The 15,212-nt window shown below is 46.2% G+C and overlaps 1 protein-coding gene across 2 annotated transcripts in view; it reads right to left on the bottom strand.

The window, feature by feature from the left end:
* Nucleotides 1-15,212, bottom strand: part of RORA (RAR related orphan receptor A) — a 52,908-nt gene that overhangs the window by 22,789 nt on the left and 14,907 nt on the right. For both annotated transcript variants that reach the window (XM_032232964.1, XM_032232965.1), the window contains exon 2: nt 640-725. In XM_032232964.1, the coding sequence (XP_032088855.1) occupies nt 640-725 (86 nt within the window). The remainder of the gene's footprint in view (nt 1-639; nt 726-15,212) is intronic.

The following is a 15,212-nucleotide window of genomic DNA, read 5'->3' as shown; positions in this document are numbered from 1 at the left end:
CGTCAAAACACCTTAAAGCGGGGAAGTCCAACCTGGGCAACTTTAAGTCTTGTGACTTCAACGCTCAGAATTCCCCAGCCAGCCATGCTGGGAGTCGAAATCTAAAGTCTTAAGAGTTGCCAAATTTGGACAGCCCTAAAGACCCTTCTGCTAGAAAGAGCAACCCCCGTGTGGAAGGAAAGAGAAGTCGGACGAAGAATAACGAGAATAACCCCTCAACGCTTCAATGGTTGAAATTGTGCGCCGGATTCCTGAAATTTAGACCCAAGCCGTCAGACCAAGATGTAGCAATAGCAGTTAAGACTTATATACCACTTCATAGGGCTTTCATGTAACAGATGTCCTTTTTTGTCATTTCAAGGGCAGGATGAAAAATAAATGTTTCCCCCCCAGGATGGCTGTAAAGCTTCAGGAGAGAAATTGCAACCGGAAGTTTTAAAATCCACCCACGGCAGATGATATTGCTAAACAGATTCAATATTTCATCTCGCAGAAAGACCAAAATAAGTCCTCGGATAAGCAGATACAATAATGTCCTCTCTCACACATACACACAACACAAGTGTGTTTCTGTGTGTGTGTGTGTGTGTGCGTATGTCTCTCTCTCCCCCCCCTGTGTGTGTATAGCATAAAGCTTACCTTGCAGCCCTCACAGGTAATCACACCATAATGGATTCCTGAAGATTTGTCTCCGCAGATCTTGCATGGAATAATTTCAATTTGAGCTGCAACAGAAGCACGCCACCAGTTAATTATATTTTCTTTTAAATACCTTATAAAAAGCATTCCCTGATCAGCATTTGTACATTGAAAACTAATAACCTGCTCAACATTCTACCACATTAACTATTCATCGCAGAACGGTGCGGCTTCCCCCAGGGCCTTGTGCTAATTTATGGCTGCTTGTTATATAATAGCTTTCAGGTTATTAAAATGGGTCATTTGAGAGGGTGCTTTAAAATGCACAATGTTGTTAGATTTAGTGTCTCCCAACCTAAAAGGACTGGACTCCAGAGATCTCCCTTTGGCCAAAAACGGTGCAGAGAAGAGGAACCACAAGAGACCTGAAGACGGCAATGTACAATTGCATTGATCTCACAAAAAGCTAAATCGCTACCAAAGATGCTGCCGTTCAGATAAAATTCCAATAAAGCTGGATTACTCCAATCTTGGCCCATTGGGTAAGAAACCAGAGAGACTAAAAATACCATTTTGCAGCCTGATTTCCCTGTTGCTGGGATGGGCACATAATATGCCATCTCTGCCCATTTCATACCCTCCCAAGGATCAAGGCCTCCCCCCGGGGATCTGCTTCCTTCAGATGCCTTGGATGACCGAGACCGCCAAGCACATCTGGCAGACTATCAATGGGGGGGGGAGATTTTCTTAGATCAAACAAATAAGCTTCCGAATTATATCATTCATTCCCGACGAAGATAAATTAGTCATAGATTGGAAATCATCTGGTTTATATTTAAGCAAGACGGGGTGGGGGGTGGGGTTGTTTCTGATGGGTTACACCAAAGTCTTCTCATATGGACCACCTGGCCAGTCTTCTGAATGACCTTGGCTCGGGTCTTCAAGAAGGCTCTCCAAGAAATAGAAATAGCAATAGCAGTTAGACTTACATACCGCTTCATAGGGCTTTCAGCCCTCTCTAAGCGGTTTACAAAGTCAGCATATCACCCCCACAGTCTGGGTCCTCATTTCACCCACCTCGGAAGGATGGAAGGCTGAGTCAACCTTGAGCCGGTGAGATTAGAACCGCCGAACTGCAGATAGCAGTCAGCTGAAGTGGCCTGCATTACTGCACTCTAACCACTGCGCCACCTCGGCTGTTCTTTGAAAGGGACAAAACGGCCACCTGTCAGGCCCACAGCCATCTTTTCTTGTAGGTCTTTGGCCTGCCCCACTTTCTGTTATTCTGCTCTGCATTTTCTATTGTGGGAAAATTGGAGTTTGGGATTGTATGGAGTTCGATGATATGCAGCCATAACAACATTCTTTCCAGAAATCCAAGGTCATCCTTTGTCTCTGCACTTCTGCACCTGACCGGAACTGGATGGGTGGAAGCTGCCAGCGTGGCACTGAAAGATTGGACCATGTGATGGACTTGTGGGTGTGGGGATGCAAGATCTTGAACTTTCAACTGGGTGGGGAAAACCGGGAAGCTTTCCGATTCCCCAGATGTGCCAACATGCCTTGAGCTCCGAAGGCAAAAGGTTTCCCAGAATAATTGTTGCTGGAGCTACACGTCAGGATGCTGGTGACTTTTATCCACCAGAATGGAACAGGTGGAAAATTAATTTACGGTGAGATGCAGCTGATGGGACGGGACTTCTTAAGCAGTGGCACCTGATCTATGGCAATAGCAATAGCAGTTAGACTTATATACCGCTTCATGGGGCTTTCAGCCCTCTCTAAGCGGTTTACAGAGTCAGCATATTGCCCCCAACAACAATCCGGGTGCTCATTTTACACACCTCGGAAGGATGGAAGGCTGAGTCAACCCTGAGCCGGTGAGATTAGAACCGCCGAACTGCAGAACTGCAGTCAGCTGAAGTAGCCTGCAGTGCTGCATTTAACCACTGCACCACCTCGGCTCAAATGCTGCTCTCAGTCTGGGCTGGATTTTGCCTGCACCATCCCGACTGGATGGGGAAGAGATCTGGTAATCTTGGACTTTGCCAAAGATGGAATCAATGTGGAAAAGCAGGAGAGGGTGTTTTGGGGATCAAGGAATGGCAAGATAAGCCAGGTCCCCCTGCTGGTTACAGGTAGTCCTTGGCTTACGACCACAGTTGGGAGTGGTATTCCAGTCATAAATCATTGCGGCCATAAGTCAAGGCACCACATCACCTGAGCCAACTTTTTCAATCCATTTTTTAAACGGCAGTTGTTAAGTGAATCTTGTGGTGGTAAGTCCAAATCCAGTCTGGTCATAAGTCAAGGACTACCTTAAACCTTAGAAGGCAAGATCCAGAAATATCCTACATGGGCTAGCATAAAATCCAGACCCTCCTTTGGTGCAGTTTCATACTTCATCACCTAAGAGCCGAGGTGGCGCAGTGGTTAGGGTGCAGTACTGCAGGCCACTTCAGCTGACTGTTATCTGCAGTTCGGCGGTTCTAATCTCACCGGCTCAAGGTTGACTCTGCCTTCCATCCTTCCGAGGTGGGTGAAATGAGGACCCAGACTGTGGGGGTGATATGCTGACTCTGTAAACCGCTTAGAGAGGGCTGAACTGCAGCGGTATATAAGTCTAACTGCTATTGCTATTGCCACCAGATACTTCCGTAATCATTCTACTTCGCTGTGGCTTCAAACGAAACTAGGAGCCGAGTGGAACAAGGGTGCCAACAGGCAGATTTATTTATTATCATTTATTTATTATCAAAATTTATATGCCGCCCAATCCCGAAGGACTCCGGATGTTCCAGATGCATCGTAGCCATGCAGCCAACCTCAAAAATGCAGGGAATTGTCTTGGAAACAGAAGCAGCCTAACTACCTGTGTCTGTTTCCTGAAACGTAGCCACTTAGTCACAAAATAAAAGAGAGGTCGAGCAAGTAGGAACTGGAGAAATATATATTTTTTAAAAAAAGAAAAACGGAGGAGGATTATATCCGCAACCCTTCCATTCAGGAATAATGCATTAACTACAATAGAACACTTTCTCCTGTAAGCTTCTTCGCTTATCAAAAAAACGACAGCATTTTTTTTTCTTAGAAAAATCCCGTTTTTGCTCCTTCTCAGTCGGCTGATTAAATATGCCGCTATTAAAGTCCCCGACATTCATACATATTTAGGAGCACAAATAAGAATTCCCCTTCTAACGCAGAGGAAGCAAGCAGCTGAATTAAACAAGGCCTGTTTGACTACCTAACATCCTAATAGCAGAGCATTTTCAGCTCCATTACCTAAATAATTTTCGAGGCGCCCTGAAGTAATTCATGATTATTAGATAGGATTCACCTAAATCATCCAAAGCTTGCAACTATGTTGGGACTTTGACAAGTTCTTAGAGCAGTGTTTCTCAACCTTGGCAACTTGAAGATGTCCGGGACTTCAACTCCTAGAATTCCCCAGCCAGCATTCGCTGGCTGGGGAATTCTAGGAGTTGAAGTCCGGACATCTTCAAGTTGCCAAGGTTGAGAAACACTGTCTTAGAGTGAATGGATGGATGGGGCAGGAGGGAATCTTTCTTAAAAGGGCCAGGCACGGTCTTGGCTACCTATATCCTCGAAAGCTTCTCAACCTTGGCACCTTGAAGGAGCATGGACTTCAACTCCCAGAATTCCCCAGCCAGTATACCACCCAAATTCTGGCAGTTGAACTCCATGCTGCCAAGGCTGAGATGGATTGCTCGGAAGGATGTTTTTTAAAACTGAGTTTTTACTTTCTACATTAGCTAGACTAGACTTGGCCAACATAGGAATTGGATGAAGACAGGAGAAGGACTCGGCTGTTTTAATGAGACCGAAACAAGGGCTGCATTTGCACCCTGACGCATTCGGTAATGGGCCTTCTTGGTTGAATCAGAAAGACGGGTATCTTGGAAACCAGAACGTGGCTAAAGAAAACAGGATAGCAATTAAAATCAGCAGCCACTGTACCGAAGTTACTGCATGCAAAGAAAGAAAGAAAGAAAGAGAGAGAGAGAGAGAGAGAATGAATGAAAGAAAGAGAGAGACAGAGACAGAGACAGAGACACAGAGAGAGAGAGACAGAGAGAGAGAGAGAGAGAGAAAGAAAGAAAGAAAGAAAGAAAGAAAGAAAGAAAGAAAGAAAGAAAGAAAGAAAGAAAGAAGAAAAATGCTAAGGAAATCAGTTGAAACATGCACATTGGTACGAAAAGCGCTCGGGGGAAACGCTTAAGGGTTACAAACCCGTGTAGGGTTACAACATCCGCTCTCCACAAAGGTGTGACCCACACAACAGCAATTGCCACACAGGGATATGATTCACTACCCGTGTTACAGATCCGTCCACCCAGAAGCATTCAGATCAAGGTAAAGTAGCATCACAGCCTTAAAAGAATGACAAGGCAACATAAAAACGGCCCTTGCTGTACACAAAATGCTTCAACAACAGCACTCTTGGAGTGTCAAGACTATTACACACAAAGGCAGCATAAATTCCTGTTAAAGGATTAAAAAAAAGGGGAGGGGAGAAATGCTCTCCATGGCCGCTAGGTGTCACCCGCGTCAATGAAATCAGTTAAGGGGAAAAAAACATTTCAATCCGTGTCTTTTAAGTACTTGGTCCTTACGGAGCATCCCTGCAATAAATAGAAATCCATTCTGGATTTCTACCTCTTTCCTTTTACAAGAACCTGGTGATGGAGATGCTTCCGAATGACTTGAAGGCCTTCCGCGTGTCCAAAAGGAAGCAATCCAGAGGGGAGATCATGTACAACTAATTAATCTGGTTGTGGTATCTCAATATCCTGGGTGACCTTGAAGGGATTCTGGAGCATCCTTTCCAGCTCAAATGCTGCCCCCCAAAAAATCTTTTTTCTTTTGGTCCCCCCGCCTTTTGGGGGGGATGGTGCTGGGATGGCAGCTTGACCGCTGAAGCAAAGAAGATGCAGATACCTGTAGAACCGAGACGGCCACAAGATGTCAAGTGATTTACTGGGCCATCCCGGATGAGAAAGAGGAGCTGGGAGGGAATGCCCAAGGTGGGTGCAGCGATGCCCCAGGTCAGAAACCAAAGAGCCAGATCAAAGTAGGATGGAAGCACGAAGGCTAGAAGGCAGGAAATCAACAGGGAGGTGGACAGTCCAGGAGGGGATCAGTCTGGCCTGGAGGCCAAGAGACAGGCAGATACCTATGGAAATGAGAGATGATCCAGACAGGATTCACGACCTTAGGCAGAAATCCAGTTCTGCAGGAACCTTACCTGGCTTGAAAAAGGACAGTGAAGGGAGGGATGAAAGCTCCCTCATGAACTCCATGCTTGTGCAGGCTGCTTAAGGAGGGGGTTGGACTAGAAGACCTTCCAAGGTCCCTTCCAACTCTGGGATTCTATTGCTCTATGGTCCTCCACAGTGGCGCAGTGGTTAGAGTGCAGTACTGCAGGCTACTTCTGCTGACTGACGGCTGCCTGCAATTTGGCAGTTCGAATCTCGCCAGGCTCAGGGTGAACTCAGCCTTCCAGCCTTCCGAGGTGGGTATAACGAGGACCCAGATTGTTGGGGGCACAGAGGCTGACTCAGTAAAGCTCTTAGAGAGGGCTGGAAAGCACTGTAAAGTGGTCTATAAGTCTAAGGACAATTGCTATTTCCTTCCTCAACACCAAAACAACTCCTTGGCCTGCGGGGCACCGTGCGGGCATCCTTCTGAGTCCTTCTGAAGCCCAGAAGAGAAAGTCCATCTTATTAGCCTCGAGAAACAAATGGTCAAAGGGTTTCTACACTGTCCTGCTAAGGGCTTTGGGTCCAACAAAGACAGACCAACAAACCACACTAGCTCTTTGTGTAACTGTGGCCAAAGCAATGACCTTCCATACAAAAGATTCTGGGTATGTTCAAGGTCCCTGGAAGGCACAACCTACTCTCTCCTTCAAAGATGCTTTTCCATAAGACAATGGGACTTGGGGTTTTTTTTCCCTTTGAAAATGTCTCGCTTCTCATCCAAGAAGCTTCTTCCGTGTCTGAAGAACAGAAGAAACTTCTTGGATGAGAAACAAAATGTTTTCAGAGGGGAAAACCCCCCCCCCCACCAACGAAGACCAGTTGCCTTTTGGAAAAAAAGCATCTTTGGGACAACCAGGATCTGGATGATTGATAATCTCCATTGATGGGAATTCAGTTCATTCCCCCCCTTTGCCAAGACTTTGCCTCGTCCTCCCTTCCCTGAAAGCTGGCTTGGTCCTCTTGGTGCCAGGACCCTGTGCCAGGTAAGTCACTCCTGGCCCAGGATGCCCCTAAAACCTTGGGGTGCACCATCTCTTTCCTGCAGAAAAACCCTGACGCTGAAACCCTTCAAGCGAACATTTCATCCTCCAATTTAAAAAGAAGGAAGAGATGTCTGCAGGCATTGAAGAATCCTTGGAAATATGAATGCGGTTGAAACAGAAATAGAAATAATTATTCTTGGTTGATCTGCCAGATGTTTCGAGGCCTCGGGCGAGCCGTGTCAAGAAGATTTGACTAGGTGCTGGTGCCCACATCCATGCTTTGCCACCTCGGCTGCCTTCGGATGGAAAAACCCAGCCCTCTCTCCCTTCGTCCTGACTGGGCTGGGCAGCATCCTGACCTTCAAAAGAGGTCCCCTCCCCCCCCCCGGAGAAATCGTGGTTTGTACAGTTCAGCTTGTAGCCTTATCACTGTTGAAAGGCCCCAAAACGGTTGGCTACAATGGCATCTTTAGCGGGAGCCATTCGACAGGGAAATGCAAACAGATTTTAAAAAGCTGAATCAGATATGAAACCATCCCTTCAGCCAAAGTTTAGGGATATATGATAGTAAAAAAAATAGGTATGGGTCAGGGGTGGGTTTCTTGCCCCGTTCCAACCGGTTCGGTTGGAACGGGGCCGGCGGCGTCCTCGTGCACGCGCACGGTACACGCATGCGTACTAGTGTCTGCGCGATGCTCCAGCTGCTCCTGGACGATTGCGCAGGCGCTGTATGCGTCCTGCGCATGCATGGAAGCGCAGAATTCGTCAAAACCGGGTAAGGACCGCGGGCGGGCGGGCGCGCCCTTCGCCGTTCCCGGAAGTTACTTACTTCCGGGTTCGGCGACCAACCGGTTCGCAGGGACCGCTGCGAACCGGTTGAAACCCACCCCTGGTATGGGTATTTCTTGACTTAGGACCTAGTCGCTGTTTACTACTGTTTATTAATTAACTATTTAATTAATTAAATCGATGCTGATTAGATACCGGGTATAGCTAAAAACCAGAAATTCTTCAGGGAAACCTGCTGGCCCTCCCTTGCCAATCTCCTCCAGCGATGAGCATTTTAGCTCTTTCCGAGCAAGACAAAGTTAACTCAAATATATTTTTAACAACCCCCCCCCCCTTCAATCTACTTAATGCCAGTCTCCCGAAGGAGAGTGGCTCTGTAATCTGCTTTCGATAAAGGAAATGCCGGGCTTCCTGATTGCATAAGTCCATCAAACGAGGCACAGGAACAATAATCAGATCAAGTTTATTTGTGCACAAAGACGGTTAGGATCAGCTGACTCTTTAAAACCCGGCTGAGTGTTTGGCAGAGGAACCTTTTGCAGAGAACCCCTCCGAGGCCGGACACGCAGGATTACAAGGACAATTGTTTATCCTCCCCCCCTTTTATTGTTTTACCATAAATTCTGAAGTTACTAAAAACGTAGGAAAGGAAAACACGACGTAAATAAAACGACGCATCCCTGCTGATCAAGGAATAAGCAATCTAATCCTGCCATTTCAAGGCTGCCACAAAAGAAAATAATGTAGCAAGCGAGTTTGCCTTTTAAAAATAATTATTTATTTTGGGGGGAAAAAAACTCCCAAAGGCTCGAGGTTGGCTCCCAAGGAAGAATGGCGTCATTGTTACCGGCCTGGGAAGAGAGAGGAGGCCGTTTGCTCTCCAGTGAAAAGGGATTTTTGGATTCTGCAATGTTTAGAGTGCCTGGATACTAAATTGTTGCATTGTGACTTGCAAAGTTGCAGCATCGATACAATGAGGGAGTTCAGGGTTGTTGCACAAGAGTAATGAGCTGCTTGGTGGAAAAATCTCTTCCTGCAATTATCAGAAAGGGGTGAGTTGAAGACACCCCTATTATTCAGAGATTCATTGCCTTCGGGCCTAAGGAAAAATGATTATCTTTGGGGGGGGAAAAGCCACTTTCTAGCTGCCGATCTACATTATTCACTCAGTCTACCATTAAATGAAAGAGAAAAAAATCATTAATATTTTGGGCAATGGTGGCACATTGCAAGCCGTGGAAGGGAGTTCTCGTCGACTGAGAGGCTGGCCCGGTGCAGGCGTGGCTTGTAATTAATTGTTCTGCATCGAGAAACCTGGGCTTCATTTCATTGTCCCCAGGATCCAGGAAGTGGCTGGAAGAGCAGCATGCAACCTTTATCAAATCTTTTCAACCCAGTTACGTGGTCTGAGTCTCAGCGAAGGACGAAGCAGATTTCTGTCCTTCCCAGCTCCGTTGCAAATCCCATAGGGGAAGCTCTGGTGCCATTGCTCAGCTTCTGCACATGGCAACCCCAATGTGACGCTTAAAAGGACAGGGTCCCCGCATTGTTCAGGATAGAAGGGAGTCTTAACTGTGGGGTACCAAGGAATAAGTCAAAAGGTCCCCTTGAGTGTCTTACCCTTCAGTATACCATTCCTGTCCATCTCCCTGACTGCCCAGTCCCCAGAAATATGCAAAAGGAATAACCCCAAACATGGACCTGTTGTGCCTGCTTAAAGCTAAACCAATAGCAATAGCAATAGCAGTTAGACTTATATACTGCTTCATAGGGCTTTCAGCCCTCTCTAAGCAGTTTACAGAGTCAACATATCGCCCCCAACAACAATCCGGGTCCTCATTTCACCCACCTCGGAAGGATGGAAGGCTGAGTCAACCTTGAGCCGGTGATATTTGAACAGCCGAACTGCAGATAGCAGTCAGCTGAAGTGGCCTGTAGTACTGCACCCTAACCACTGCGCCACCTCGGCTCCTTCAATCAAGCGAATGGAAGGGGACGGATTCAGAACCAGCTATATTTCATAGGCTGAAGATGTTTTACAACAATTGAAAATAGCAAAAAAAGGAAGAAAAAAAGACAGTCCTTAAGATTAAGCTCCCTCTTCAGACTCACTCTAAGAGGCGGCCAACGTTAGTGGGGTACCAGAATTGAATGGAGCACCATAAACTTTCTGCAAAAATCTACTCCAGTTTCTCCAGTATCAGCGCTGTCATTGGGGGGGGCAGGAAGTCATTTTGTTCCGGATGCTTAAACCAAGCCTGGCCATCGGTTGAAAATTAGCCTGAAGTCCAGCAAGAGGACCAATTACTCTCCCACCCTGTCTTGCTAGCCCAGCCTGGTACCCTTCCCACATGCTGCTGCTTCCTCTCTCATCTACTAAGCTGGGAAGTTGGCCATTCTTGTGGTCAAAATGAGAGATGCCCACCTTCCTTTAGATGTTGTCCAGACCAGGGGTCTCCAACCTTGGCAAAGCTGGCTGGGGGATTCTGGGAGTTGAAGTCCTCCAGGCTTAAAGTTCCCACGGTTGGAGACCCCTGCTGCATATCAGACACCACAGCAGCCTTTTGCAAACCAAACAGTTACCGTAGACCAGTGTTTCTCAACCTTGGCGACTTTAAGTCTTGTGGACTTCAACTCCCAGAATCCCCCAGCCAGCGCAGCTGCGCTGGCTGGGGGATTCTGGGAGTTGAAGTCCACAAGACTTAAAGTCGCCAAGGTTGAGAAACACTGCCGTAGACAAACTGAGTTGCAGGAGTTTAAAAGAGGCTACTTTCCTTCCCTTCTGAAGCATGTTCTTCTACCAGGTGGGGTTCAAGGACTTACAACGCCACAAGATGCTGTTTCCGTGCCTTAAAAGCTCTTTTCCTGCACCAGATCACTTAATCCGCATTTTCCCCATCACTGAGCCCCCAACTCAACACTAAAGCAACGTCATTTCGCTTCCTCCATTCAGCTTCAGAGTTTCTTTTGGGAAAGGGAGAACCGTATATCTCTGTGTGATAAATGACTAAATACATTCTTCAACCGCATAGTCAATTCCAAATGTTCCCACGATTCACATTATTAGTTAAAAGAATGCTAATATTTTGGACATCGTGACACAGAATAACTCTTTCCCCCACTTGTGCAATCGTCTGAGGACCTTGCCAAGCCAGCAGGTCTGTCGTTTCCTAGGTCCATCTCCTTCCCTTCTTGAAGGACCACATTCGAACTCCTCCACTCTTCTCTTGCCAGTCCTCCAGGAGTTCCCAAAGATTCTCTAAGAGGCAGTGGTGAAATTCAAATTTGTTTTACTACTAATTTGTTCTGTGGGCGTGGCTTGGTGGGTGTGACAGGGAAAGGATATGTAAAATCTCCATTCCCTCCCCACTCCTGGGACCAGCCAGAGGTGGCATTTGCTGGTTCTCTGAACTACTCAAAATTTCCACTACTGGTTCTCCAGAGCCTGGCAGAAGCTGGTTTCTTTGGTATCAGGGGAGGCAACCCCTGTGCTTCTGCAGAGTTGAATTTCTTTAAATTAGCTGCATGCTCTCCTCTCTTCCCCTCATCGCTTTTAAATCACGGAGAGTCGAAATTTCCTTCCCCTTTGATGAAAATAAAGCCAAGGCACTAATTTCTTTTGGAGAGAATTCAAGATACAGAACAGAAGCTGTAGACTCCTGTCTTTTGATCATCTGTATGTTCTTACCACGTCCTTGACTTAGAACAAAGCACCAGTGATGTAATCAGACCTCTGACTCCTTCCACGAAGACATAAAACCAGGGCTTTGAGGCACCAGTGCTCGGCACACAACCGACTCCGAATTCAACTCTGCTCGGATTTATGATGACCTTAAAGAGGCAGGAGCCACACGGCGGGTGTTTAGCCAAGCGAAAGTAGTTCAGTGGGTCTCGTAAACGAAAACTTCCTGTGAGATCAGAGCTTATATCTACCCGTGCTTACGAGAAGCATTTCCAAGCCTCAACAAATCCTGTCAAAAGGATTTGTGCTTTTACAGCTTCAAAAGAGCAAGATAAAAAAATAAAATAAAATTGGGGAGTATATATTGCAGCTCACAATAACACTTTTAAACCTGTAATTATTTATCCTCTGCAGATTTAGGAAGCCTGTAATTACTGCTTAAGCTTTTGCCAATGTCTAGCATATTTCATATTTGCCAACACTGGTTCGGTTGAAAGGAATTAGCCACGCTGTTAAAAAAAATCTGTTCTGTATTGGCTCCTGTGCAAACGGAAAGGATGCCTCTGAGGTGGAAGATCCCCATCGCCACCCGCCTGAAAGAAAATCGCCTCCTCTGAAATTTCCAATCCTGCTCGACGATTTGAAGGGGGACTTGAGCTCAGTTCAGATTGGACCAGGTTGTTATATAAAACCCTGATTACACTGGATAGTAAAACTGTAAACCAGTATGTCTCAAGCTTGGCCACTTGAAGAGGCGGGGGGGGGGGGTTTCAACTCCCAGCAAGCTGGCTGGGGGATTCTGGGAGTTGAAGTCCATCCCTCTCCAAGTGGCCAAAGGTAGGAACACTGCCATAAATCAAAGCATTGTAGAGATTAGGTTGATGCCGATCCCTGTTCTCTGATTCCAGGTCCCCAAATTTCCAGCCAAGGTAAGAGTGAAGAAATTGCAAACCCAATTAGCAGTAACTTTGGAACAATCAAATAAAGCATATTTTCATCCTCATATCTGCTGAAGAAACATGAGCTTCCTTTGGAAAGTTAAAATGACTTTGGGATGAGCAGTTGGTACAACAACAAGCTTATTTGCTTTCCAACTAAATGTGTATGACCTCTGGGTGGCCCTCCAACATGAATGCAACTGAAGAGATCTACAGCTACAAAGTCTGCTTGTGAAGATAGCTTAGTTACCTATTTGGGGTGTGTGTGTGTGTGTGTGTACACACTGGAGTCCTTGACTTACAACAATTCATTTAGTGAGTGACCATTCAAAGTTACAACAGCCTTGAAAAAAAAAGTCATTTATGACCTTTGCAGCCTTCCCATGATCAGGTGCTCAAAATTTAGATCCTTGGCAACTGACTCATATTTATGACCCAAAGTCACCTGATCCCCTTTTGCGACCTTCTGACAAGCAAAGTCAATTGGGGAAGCCAGATTCACTTAACAACCGGTTTCCTAACTCATCAACTGCAGTGATTCACTTAACAACCGAGGCAAGAAAGGTCATAACATGGAGCAAAACTCACTCAACAGGTGTCTCAATCAGCAAACCAAAAATTGGGATTAATTGTGGTTGCAACTCAAGGACTACCTGCGTGTATGTGCCTTAAACAAAGGGGTGGAAATGTTACGCAATGGGAATTGTAAGGTATGGTGAGTGTGTACGCTGCATTGCTTTGCCCTGTTGTGTAAGAGGTCCACATAAGTTACCTGCTCCTGGGCAATTACAGGTTGCCACTGTTTTAATTGGAGGGTGGACAAGCAAGGTTTATGCACCTGTTGCCCAACTGCAATCCAACCACCGAGATACGACATGCTTATCCTTCCAATTATGCAAGGATAATTACAACATAGATACACCAACCACAATTAGACTTAGGAGGCCTGGCAGATGAGGCCCAGAGAGGGCTTGGAAGAATGCAGCGCCAACGTGTTTTATGCCACAAGAGACAAGGACGGCATTCCAGCCCAGATTTCGATTCCAGCCCAGATTTCGATAGCAGGCAATTAAACTGGGATTATTGGCACAGACTCAATCAGCCCCAATAGGACAGTGACCAACATTGACATACAAGATGTCCTCAGCTTACAACCCTCCATTCAGCGACCGTCTAAAGTTTCAAAAACACTGGGGGTGTGGGGGGGGAGCATGGCTTATGACCGGTCCTCACACTTACAAGAATTACAGAAACCCCTCGGACAGGTGGGGTTCAGCAACTCCCAAGCAGAAGGGCCTGCAGGCAACTCCAAATTCATCCCAATCTCTCTTTGCATCACGGACACATTGTCTTTACGGACACAGATTAACAGAGTTGGAAGGGACCTTGTAGGTCATCTAGCCCAACCCCCCCACCCCACCCAAGCAGGAGACCCTTCACCATTTCAGACAAAGGGGTGTCCAATCTCTTCTTGGAAGCCTCCAGTGATGGAGGCTCCCACACCTTTTTCAGAGTTTTTCTTACAAGGCTTCGTGGATCTTCATCGATAGAAGAGTTTTTTTTTAATCATTTCAGCAGTAGCACAAAAATGCACCGGGGGGGGGGGCGGAGGGGTAAATGCAGACCTTTCTCTCAGAACCACACAAGGGCTTTCGTCTCCTTCAGTAGCACCTCCATCCTGGGACCAAACGCCTCCTGGACGTTGGTGAGCCAGACTGACCGACAGGCGAGTTTTCCAGCTAACCGCTTTGATTTTGGCTCTTTCTGGAGTGTGCAAACATTGGAGAGGACGGGAAAGCTTCGCCTGCAGACTTCGGCCCATTCAGCTGCTATTAAAAGCTGGGAATTGTTTTTCTTGGAGCCTTGACAAAGCCAGGTAGACGGGAGCTCTCCCGCCTCACCTCTCCCGGGCAAAGCAAGGGAGGCTTCGGTAAATTGGGACGGATCCTGCCCTCTGGACACCTTGCAGAGACCGATGGCTTTCTGCTCTGTGGGCTCTCGAGTAGTGGCCCTCTGGTTTTCCAGATGTTTCTGGGCATGACTTGGGCAGTTACCCTCCCTACAACTCCTGGACGACTGGGGGTGGCATTACAGCAGAGTTTCTCAACCCTGGGCAGATGGGTGGACTTCAACTCCCAGAATTCCCCAGCCAACCACTCCACCCATCTTCAAGCTGGTCAGGTTGACACACAGGGGTTTACAGGGAAGCAGAAGACTCAGAAAGAGAGAAAGGAAGAGAGAGGGAGGGAGGGAGAGGGAGGAAAGAAGGAAGGAAAAGAAAAAAAGGAAGAAAGAGAAAAAAGAGAATGAAAGAGGAAAGAGAAAGAAAAGAGAAAAAGAATGAGGAAATGAAAAAGAAAAAGGGAGAAAGAAAGAGAGGAGAGAAAGAAAAGAAAAATAGAAAAAGAATAAAAGGTGGAATGAGAAAGGAAAAGGGAGAAAGAGAAAAAGAAAAGAGAAAAAGAATAAAAGATGGAATGAGAAAGAAAAAAGGGAGAAAGAGAAAAAGAAAGAAAAGAGAAAAAGAATAAATGAGGAAATGAGAAAGAAAGAGGAGAGAAAGAAAAGAAAAATAGAAAAAGAATAAAAGATGGAATGAGAAAGAAAAAGGGAGAAAGAGAAAGTGGAGAAAGAGAAAGAGAAAGAAAAGAGAAAAAGAATAAATGAGGAAATGAGAAAGAAAAAGGGAGAAAGAAAGAGAGAAAGAGAAAGAGAAAAAGAATAAAAGATGGAACGAGAAAGAAAAAGAGAGGGAGAAAGAAAGAGAAAAAAGAGAAAGAGAGAGCGAGTGAGTGAAAGAGAGAGAGAGATGGCTAGATAGCTAATCCTAAACTTGGTATTCCAAACTCGGCCGAGATAGGGGAAAGAAAGAAAGAAAAACGGAAAGGCAAAGAAAAAA

The sequence above is a fragment of the Thamnophis elegans genome, chromosome 16 (genome assembly GCF_009769535.1).
Source record: "Thamnophis elegans isolate rThaEle1 chromosome 16, rThaEle1.pri, whole genome shotgun sequence".
Classification (NCBI taxonomy): domain Eukaryota; kingdom Metazoa; phylum Chordata; class Lepidosauria; order Squamata; family Colubridae; genus Thamnophis; species Thamnophis elegans.
Note: the sequence above shows the minus strand (reverse complement) of the source record. Positions and strands in the feature narration are given on the sequence as shown.